The 9,603-nt window shown below is 66.2% G+C and overlaps 2 protein-coding genes across 4 annotated transcripts in view; both read right to left on the bottom strand.

Annotated features, from left to right (window-relative positions):
• Positions 1-27: 27 nt before the first annotated feature.
• The window catches only part of LOC109143574 (deleted in malignant brain tumors 1 protein-like), a 14,595-nt gene continuing 5,019 nt past the window's right edge, over positions 28-9,603 (bottom strand). Inside the window, 17 exon segments of the mRNA XM_039552952.1 lie at positions 28-316; positions 498-638; positions 838-1,230; positions 1,383-1,526; positions 1,610-1,981; positions 2,068-2,375; positions 2,533-2,833; positions 2,977-3,291; positions 3,365-3,670; positions 3,744-4,061; positions 4,150-4,852; positions 6,126-6,166; positions 6,324-6,563; positions 6,957-7,061; positions 8,764-8,904; positions 9,140-9,223; positions 9,463-9,531. Coding sequence (XP_039408886.1) covers positions 201-316; positions 498-638; positions 838-1,230; positions 1,383-1,526; positions 1,610-1,981; positions 2,068-2,375; positions 2,533-2,833; positions 2,977-3,291; positions 3,365-3,670; positions 3,744-4,061; positions 4,150-4,852; positions 6,126-6,166; positions 6,324-6,563; positions 6,957-7,061; positions 8,764-8,904; positions 9,140-9,223; positions 9,463-9,531 — 4,097 coding nt within the window. The 3' untranslated portion in view covers positions 28-200.
• Positions 8,381-9,603, bottom strand: part of LOC120410144 (basic salivary proline-rich protein 4-like) — a 6,674-nt gene continuing 5,451 nt past the window's right edge. For 2 of the 3 annotated variants that reach the window (XM_039553397.1, XM_039553398.1), the window contains one exon: positions 8,381-8,581. In XM_039553397.1, coding sequence (XP_039409331.1) covers positions 8,466-8,581 — 116 coding nt within the window. In that variant the 3' untranslated portion in view covers positions 8,381-8,465. Of the gene's footprint in view, positions 8,582-8,763; positions 8,905-9,139; positions 9,224-9,436; positions 9,497-9,603 lie in introns of those variants that run through there. The other variant, XM_039553399.1, reaches the window with a different exon arrangement.

Below are 9,603 nucleotides of genomic sequence, written 5' to 3'. Positions count from 1 at the left end.
CCAGCCATGGGTATGAGTCTATGACCAGTTTGTGTTTTAATAGGAAAAAAGGGAAATTCAGACAGAAATCAAAGAAAATCAGGAGCTGTTTTCCTGCACTGCTGCACAGGGAGGGGTGACCTCTGTGGGCAGGGCCACCCGTTCCTGGGGACAGGGCCCCAGCACAGCGCCACACACGTGTCCCCAGGGCTGCGGCATCCTCATGGCGACGGCCCCAGGGCGCTGCTGCCGACATCATCATAGTCTGTGTGCACCGGGGGCTGTTCCGAGGGGGTCCTGGTGGCTCCTGGGGCACTCGGAGGGGAGTAGATCCCACCTTGGGGACAGCACAGAAGGGTGCAGGGGGCAGACGGCTCCGTGTCCCCCCGGACAGGCCCCACCTGGGGTCTGGCTGCAGCACCCATGGATCTGCAGCCGGATCCCTGCCCACCCCCACAGCCAAAGCCTGCCATGCAGTGCCTCTGCAGAGGGGACAGGGCAGCTGTGAGCCCTCTTACCTGTGGGGAGGACACAGATCCACCTCCTCTGTGCCACGCCCTCGGAGATGTCCCCAGTGCTGGGAGCAGGGGGCTCCTGTGGCACACCCAGGGCATCGTCGTAGCCATCCGGGGTTCCGTGCTCGGGCCGGGCAGGGGGCTCTGGGACAGGCACAGGGGTCCATGGCAGTGACCCAGCGGCCCTGGCTCTGCCATGCTCAACGGCCTTGCCACCGGGGATGTGCTAGTGGCCACGCTTGCTACACGCTAACAAGAGGGGGACTTGTCCCCTCAGCTCCCCTGCCCGAGTGTGTGCCATGTCCCCAGCACTCCCCACTGGCTTCCTGCCCTGTGGCCCTACCTGGGCTTGCCTCGGTGTCACTCCCCTCCACGCTGTCGCCGGTGTAATAGGGCAGCTTCTTCACCGACCCCTCTGACGGGGAACCTGCAGGGGAGAAACAGGGCCTTGGGCGTGGCCTCAAGCGGCACCGAGGGTGACGCAACCTCACACCACACAGCGGGGCTGCCGTGGGACCGAGGAACACCCCCAGCCCCTGGCGAGGAGCCACTGCTGGGCCACCGGGACCCTGAGCTGCCATGGGGCTGTGGGGCAGAGCCCCCTCTCCGGGCAGAGCTGGGGCACAGGGGCTGCACCCACCCGGGCGACTGGGCACCTCCTGGTACTCCGGCATCGCGGTGTAGTCCAGCTCCTCGTAGACAGCGTTGGAGACGGCATCTGCAGCTCTGCCAGGGCCTGGAACGAGACGCAGCGTTTACCTGGGGCCCTGGCCAGGTGGGTGGGTGGCAGCGGGAGCAGCCCTGCCCACCTTCTGAGCCGTTCCGCAGCGCGGGAGCCCCGGAACCCCCAAACCGGGTCTGTGCCAGCCCCCACCCGCCAGGACCCACCTCGGCGCCAGGCGCGGGCACGGCACAGCAGCACGGCCAGGGCGCCCAGGGCCACGCACAGCAGCGTCCCCAGCACCACGCACAGGACAGTTGGCACAGGCACAGTCCCCGCGGTCACCGCTGCGGCTGTGCTGCCACGGACACCTGTGTGGGGACACGGGCAAGAAGTGAGCGGAGCGCGATCCCAGCCATCCCGGTCTTGGGGGTGCTGGCACGGGCACAGCTACCTGTGCTCGTGGCACCGTCGGGATGGGGGGTAGTGTCCGTCTCAGCAATGCCATCACTGTCCCCATCACAAGCCACGTGGGCATCCCCGCCTGGGCCGCAGCTCTGCAGATTCCAGGGTGCCGAGGGGCACCCCCAGAGCGAGCGGGCCCCGTCCTCACAGCCCACCCAGGCCAGCCAGGCGGGGGCCGGCTGCTGGGCGGGGACGGCCGACAGCCAGCCCCGGGGCCCACAGCCCAGCTGTTGGCAGACGGTGTTGGCGGTGCCGGGGCTGGTGCCGTTGGCGCACACGCGGCCCCAGGTGCCGTTGTGGGACACCTCCAGGAACCCGCGGCAGCGCCCGCGGCCGCCCGCCAGCCGCACGGAGAGCTGCTCTGCAAGGGGTGCACGGCGGTCACGGCACGGCCAGCAACCCCCCGGGGGCTCTGCTGGACCCCGATCCGGGGTGCCCGGCACTGACCTGAGCAGACGGCCCCTGCCCCGCCGCCACGCCCGCACTCGCGCCCTTCCGAACGCCCGCATTCCCAGAGAGACTCCTCGCTCCCGGAGCAGGCAGGGATGTACGGCCACAGCGGCCCCGGGCCGGCACCGAAGCGCGCCCAGCTCGGTGCCTCCAGCGCCGTGCCACAGCCCAGCTCCCGGCAGACAACGGCGGCGTCCCGCAGCTCCCAGCCTTCCTGGCAGACGGCGCTCCACGTGCCACCGGAATAGACCTCCACGCGCCCGGCGCAGCGCCCAGAGCTCCCACCAGCCTCACCCGCCGGCTGCCTGCGGCCACCAAAGCACCGGGTTGGGGTGGCTGCCTGGGCCACCGCCACCTCCAGCCCTTCTCGGGACACCCACCCGAGCAGACGATGACCATCCCCTCAGGGCTGCTGGTTGGTGCAGGGCCCATCCCTGAGACATCGTCCATGTTCTCCACTACATCATCCATCTTCTCACGGCTGCTGCTAGCGCAGAACCCACGTCCAAAATGTCCGTCTCTTCAGTCATGATGTCCATCTCGCTGGGGCTGCTGCTCACGACAGTGGCCGTACCCAAGGAGGTGTTAACGTCCTTGGGAACACCACAGCCCAGCACTGCGCAAACCATGTGGACATCCCATGACTTCCACTGCTCCACAGGCACACGGCGCCATGCCGGGCTGGTTATGGTCTCCTCCAGCCGCCCATCGCAAAAGCTCTGACCCTCCACCAGCCGCAGGGACTCGACGAAGCCACCAACACCTGCAAAATCACCAGCAGAAGCATGGGGCTGTGGCACCTGGCTCAGACCATGCTTCACTCCAAAACATCCCTGCATCCTCTGCTCCCAATTCCTGGGGAGTCCCAACAGCCCGTAAAGCACCTCCCGCAGGTGCCGTACACACCTGAGCAGTTGACGGCAGCGGCGTTTCCGGGGGCACAGCGGGGCTTCCCCAGCACGGCCACGGGGCACTCGCCCGGGTGCCGCTCGCTCCCGCTGCAGCCGAAGGCGTCCGGCCGCAGTGGCCCGTCCCCGCTGCCAAAGGAGCCTCCCGGGGGCACGGTGAAGGCGCGGCCGCAGCCCAGGTGGCGGCACAGGACGTGCGCATCGGCCAGCTCCCACTCGCTGGCGCACACGGAGCCCCACGTCCCCCTCACTGCCACCTCCACCCGCCCGGTGCATCCCGAGCTGCTGTTGCCCAGCCGGAAGCCCGTGTAGGCTGTGGCAGAAAGGGCGTTGAGGGGGGCGATGGCGCAGGGAGCCCAACAGCCCCCGGTGTCCCCGGCACTTACGGGAGCAGATGACGCTGGCAGGGCCGGTGCTGCAGCCCTGGCTGTGGGGCCGATGCCGGGCACAGGCGCTGAGGAGGGGCTCGGTGCCATTGCACTGGAAGCCCCCGCCCCAGAGCGGCCCCGATCCTGCCCCAAATCGCTCGCTGCCGGGGATGGAGAGCGCCGCTCCACAGCCCAGCTCCCGGCAAACCACCTGGGCCACCTTCATGTCCACCTGATCCTCGCAGACACCCACCCAGGCCCGGCCCTGCCGTACCTCCAGCCGCCCGGCACACGCTCCATCACCTCCGACCAGCCGGGAAAATCCTGCGCGAGCAGTGCAGGATCAGTGTCCGGGGACGTGCATGAAGTGCCACATCCTCCCCAGTCCGGCTCCTACCTTGGCAAGTAACAGCAGTGTCCCGTTCATGGCTGTAGTTATAAGGTCCCCAGCCACGGATCTCGCAGTCCCAGAGAGTGGACTCATTTCCTTTGCAGTCCACCCTGGCCAGACTGAGGGGCCCATCCCCTGCACCAAAGATCTCGAAGGCAGAGTAGGCACCGGCAGCCGAGCCACAGCCCAGATGCTGGCACACCACCTCGGCGTCCTCCATGTCCCAGCGGTCATCTGCCACCGAGCCCCAGCGTCCCCGCAGCTTCACTTCCACCCTCCCGGCGCAGGGACTGCCGCCGCCCGCCAGCCTCAGCTCCACGGCATCTGCACCGGGACACCGGCACGGCTCAGCCCTGACGGGGATGCTCAAGCACAACGTGGCAGCCCCGGCACGGCCAGCGCGTCCCCTCACCTCTGCAGGTCACCCCCACATCCGACTCGTGGCCGCAGAAGTGCTGTCCCCATCCCAAGTGCGGACACTCCTCCAGCGCTTCCTCGGTGCCGCGGCAGTAGGGCTGGAGCCAGATGCGCCCGGTGCCCTGCCCGAACGGGGCGTACGTGGCCGCCTTGGCCACCCGGCCACAGCCCAGCTGCCGGCACACCACGATGGCCCAATGGGCTTCCCAGTCGAAGTCGAAGACGCAGACGGAGCCCCACTCCCCGCCGTGCTTCACCTCCACGCGCCCGGCACAGCGCCCGCCGCCGCCCACCAGACGCAGCTCCCCGGAGCCTGCGGCACGGAGGCTGCTGAGCCGGGCCCGCCACCGCCGCGGGCCCCGCTCCCGCCGCCCGGCGCTCACCCGCACACAGCTGCGCGCACACCAGCAGCCCCAGCGCCGCCATCGGCCCCATGGCCCCGGCGCCGAGCCCCGCGCAGCCAGGGGATGTCTCGGCAGCGCCCGAGCCAACGGAGGCAGCAGCAGCACCAGGGCACCCTTTATCAGGGCCTCATCTCCCGGCTGCGGGGCCGCGGCCTCCAATAACCTGCTCCGTGCCCAAATATGAGGCTCGCCTCCGCTTCTGGCGTCACACAGCCCGCCACAGTGGGCTGCCACCCGGATGTCCCCGGGGGGAGACAGCCCCCCCACAGCACCTGGCCTGCGGGGGCCCTTCCTCTACCCCCCCGTGCCTCCAACTCCGCTGCTGGAGCCTGCCCACAGCCATCCTGACTGATGGGGACACGCTGCACCCCAAATCCCACCAAAAGCCGCGCTGCGACCACCCTCAGCCCCGGCACCTGCAAAGCCCAAAGCCCCCATCCTTGGCGTGCTCCCCGCCCGCCGTGCCCGCAGCCCCCGCGGGGGTGGCAGCTGCCGGCTCCCCGGTCCCTCGCGGCGGCGCTGGCACATGGCGCTGCTGCCGCAGCTGCGGCCCCGCGCTCGCCTCGCCGCCAGCGCAGGAAGGAGGCGGTCACCCCCCGGCGGCTCCCGGCGTCGCCATCGACCGCACGCGGCTCCTGACACCTGCGCTGCCACCGAGAACGCCGCGGCTCCGCGCTGCCCCTGCCCCGCCGCCCCGGCCCCCGGCAGCTCGGCAGCCGCGCGCTTCAGGAAACTTCCCCGTCTCACCATTCACCCAGGCTCTGCCAGCACGCTCCCAGCGCAGGAATCCACTCTCGCTGCTGGCGCCGCCGCCCCTTCACAGCCGCGGCTCCAGTGACCCGCGCTGGCCCCGCTGCCTCCCCAAACACACACTCCCACACCCACACCTCGCTTCCTCACCGCTTCCACCCCAGCTTTCCCATGGCACAGTCTGTCTTGGGGTGACCTTATGATGTGTATCCCATATCGCTGCTTATGCCCAGAAATTAATTTTTGTGCTTTTCTATGCCTCTAAACTGAGCCTGAGAGGGGGAAGGAAAAGCTGAGCAAAACTTTTTCAAAGCAGTTTGCACCTTGTTCAAGGTCAAGTAGAGATAGTGACTTTTTTCCCCACCCCAGCTGTGGCAGGGGAGCGAGGAAGCACCCGGCTTGCTGCTTTCCAGTCAGCTTTTGGCCAGTTGTTTTCAGTTTCTTGTTCTCCGGAGAGAGACTGAGAGTTGGATTTTGCTTTTCCTTCTCTGGAATTCCGGATTTTCTCCCTTTTCTACTGGACTGCTTTCAACCTCAGAGCACATCGGGAGGACTTTCCACCGGGCACAGAGGGCCTGGCCCTGGCCCAAGCCCCAGCTCCGAGGAGACCAAAGGGAGGACTCTAACACTTTCCCAGGTTTTTCCTCCACAGCGAAACATTTTATTATTTAACCTTATTTTCCTTTTCCCGTGTCTTTGGTAAATAAATAGTTTTATCTCCTTCACTTTCCTTCGAGGAGGAAAATTTATTTTTTCCCGAACATGGGGGAGGGGTTTGTGCCTTCTCTCCGAGGTATATTTCTAAATTTGGCCAAACCGGAACACAGTCGCAGGTGTCTCCCTCGATAAATCCACTTCCTGCAGGCGCAGCAACACAGAAACAGCCCAAGCTGGTGCCTCTAGAGAGGGTCCCTGAAATTTGACCCCCCTCCTGTCACAAGCACACCAAAGTCCACACTGAAGTCTCTCTTCCTCCTCATCCTCGTCTCCTGCTGTGTCTCTCAGTGTCCCTCACCTGGCCGGGGCCACGGTTTCCCGGCCCCTTCGCTATGCAAAGTTCCGGCACTTCCCACGCACAGCAAACCGAGCAGCTGGAACTGCAGCTGCTCCCCATCCACCTGCACCCCAGGAATCCTCACCAGCAGAACGTCCCGCGGTCCCTCGCTGCGCGGCGGCGGCAGGGAGGAGCTGCCCTGCCCCGTCCCTCCGCGCTGCCGGGCACTGCGGCACCGGGCAGTGGCCCGGACCTGCTCCGCTGAGAGACGCACGCACGGCACGGAGCCCAAAGCGGGGCCGGTGGGTGCGGGCACCCGAAGCGGAGGGCGGTGTGCGGCTGGGTGGCTGCTGCCCCGGGCAGAGGGGACAGGAGCTCTCCGGGCCCACGGATACCTCTGGGGACCCTCGGTCGGCTCCGAGGATCTTTCCCGAGACTTCCCGTTGGGCTGCTGCATTCCCGCCTCACCAGCCCCTGCTGCTGCGAGGACCTCAGCCACTGCTGCGCCCTTCCCACCTGGGGCAGCTCACCGAGCCGAGGCCAAAGCGCTCCTTCCCTGTTTCCCTCGGCCCCACAGGCTGGGCAGCTGCCGGCTGTCGGGCGCCTGCTGTGCCCAGCCCTGGCCACGCGGCTGCTGCAGGGGCCCCGTCTCACCTGCCTGGACCTGAGGGACAACGAGCTGGGAGCCCACGGCATCCTGCAGCTCTGCCAGCAGCTGCGGCATCCCATCTGCCTTCTGCGGAGCCTGGGGTGAGGGCCCTGCCATGGCCAAGCGCAGCAATCTCCCTGTGCCCTTCCCCTTTAGCCCACCGTGCCCAGGGATGCATCTGTGCTTCCAGTTCCTGCCCCACGTCCCCGAGGCATGGCTGATGTACCCGGGATGGAGGTGCCAGCCCCGGAGTGAGGTCCCAGCCCTGGAACACAGTATCCAGACAGTTTGTGTTTTGTATTGCTTTTGCATGGCCTGGTTTTTGGGAGCGGGGGGCCACAGAGGACGCTCCTTTGAGAAGCTCCTGCAAGTTTTCACCATGTCCGGCAGAGCCAATGGCTGATGGCTCTGAAGATGGACATGCTACTGGCCAAAACTGGGCCAATGAGAGAGCTTGGTAACACCTCTGTGATGACATATTTAAGAAGAAAATCAAAACAAAGTCACACAGTTTTGCCTTCTAGTCAGAGAAGAGGAGGTGGTGAGAACATGTGAGGAAAGCAACATGGAACACCACGGTCAGTGGAGAAGGAGGGCGAGGAGGTGCTCCAGGTGCCGGAGCCGAGGTGCCTCTGCAGGCCGTGGTGCCGACCATGGTGAAGCAGCTGTGCCCCTGAAGCCCATGGGGATCCACGGGGGATGCAGTGCTCCACCTGCAGCCCGTGGGGGAGGTGGTGCCCGGCCAGAGCAGGTGGATGCCTGGAGGAGGCTGTGTTCCAGTGGAACACCCGGTGGGGAGAGAGGGCCCCGCTTCCAGGTGGAGCAGCCTGTCCTTGGGGCCCTGCATCCCGTGCAAGAGACCCACGGCGCAGCAGTTTAGGGAGGGCTGTGTGCCCGTGGGAGGGACTCACGCTGCAGCAGGGGCGGGGTGGCTGCTGCTGCTGCTGCTGAGAGTGGACCCGCGTGGGAGAGGTTCGTGGAGAACTGTCTCCTGTGGGAGGGACCCCACAGGCTCACAGGGGAAGGAAGGACTCCTCTCCCAGAGCAGCGGAAGAAAATCTCGGTGCTGAAATGACCAAACCCCCATGCCCTGTCTCCCTGCGCTGTCGGGGGAAAGAGGGAGGGGCTGGGGGAAGAAAAGGTGTGTTTGAGGGTTTATTTTACTTCTCATTATCCCCCTCTGATTCTGTTAGCAATACATTCACTTTGTAACTTTAACTTAAGCCTGTTTTGCCCTTGAAGTGTTTTTTCCCTCTCTCCTCTGCCCAGCTGAGGCAGGGGAGGGTGAGCAAGCAACTCTTCTGGGTGCCTGGCGTCGGGCCAGCGTCAAACCACGAGAGTCTTTAATAAGAGGAAAAGGGAAATTCAGACAGAAAGCCAAGAAAATCCCTACACAGGAGCTGTTTTCCTGCACTGCTGCACAGGAGGGGTGACCTCTGTGGGCAGGGCCACCCCTTCCTGGGGACAGGGCCCCAGCACAGCGCCACACACGTGTCCCCAGGGCTGCGGCATCCTCATGGCGACGGCCCCAGGGCGCTGCTGCCGACATCATCATAGTCTGTGTGCACCGGGGGCTGTTCCGAGGGGGTCCTGGTGGCTCCTGGGGCACTCGGAGGGGAGTAGATCCCACCTTGGGGACAGCACAGAAGGGTGCAGGGGGGCAGACGGCTCCGTGTCCCCCCTGACAGGCCCCACCTGGGGTCTGGCTGCAGCACCCATGGATCTGCAGCCGGATCCCTGCCCACCCCCACAGCCAAAGCCTGCCATGCAGTGCCTCTGCAGAGGAGACAGGGCAGCTGTGAGCCCTCTTACCTGTGGGGAGGACACAGATCCACCTCCTCTGTGCCACGCCCTCGGAGATGTCCCCAGTGCTGGGAGCAGGGGGCTCCTGTGGCACACCCAGGGCATCGTCGTAGCCATCCGGGGTTCCATGCTCGGGCCGGGCAGGGGGCTCTGGGACAGGCACAGGGGTCCATGGCAGTGACCCAGCGGCCCTGGCAGGGGTCTGGCTGTGCATGCTCAACGGCCTTGCCACACACGGGATGTGCTGGTGGCGCTCGGGTCCCACAGGGAAAGGCCATGCTTGCTACACGCTAACAAGAGGGGGACTTGTCCCCTCAGCTCCCCCTGCCCGAGTGTGTGCCATGTCCCCAGCACTCCCCACTGGCTTCCTGCCCTGTGGCCCTACCTGGGCTTGCCTCGGTGTCACTCCCCTCCACGCTGTCGCCGGTGTAATAGGGCAGCTTCTTCACCGACCCCTCTGACGGGGAACCTGCAGGGGAGAAACAGGGCCTTGGGCGTGGCCTCAAGCGGCACCGAGGGTGACGCAACCTCACACCACACAGCGGGGCTGCCGTGGGACCGAGGGACACCCCCAGCCCTGGCGAGGAGCCACTGCTGGGCCACCGGGACCCTGAGCTGCCATGGGGCTGTGGGGCAGAGCCCCCTCTCCGGGCAGAGCTGGGGCACAGGGGGCTGCACCCACCCGGGCGACTGGGCACCTCCTGGTACTCCGGCATCGCGTGTAGTCCAGCTCCTCGTAGACAGCGTTGGAGACGGCATCTGCAGCTCTGCCAGGGCCTGGAACGAGACGCAGCGTTTACCTGGGGCCCTGGCCAGGTGGGTGGGTGGCAGCGGGAGCAGCCCTGCCCA

This window comes from Corvus cornix, chromosome 5 (assembly GCF_000738735.6).
Source record: "Corvus cornix cornix isolate S_Up_H32 chromosome 5, ASM73873v5, whole genome shotgun sequence".
NCBI classification, from domain to species: Eukaryota; Metazoa; Chordata; class Aves; order Passeriformes; family Corvidae; genus Corvus; species Corvus cornix.
This window is presented reverse-complemented; position numbering and strand designations above follow the sequence as displayed.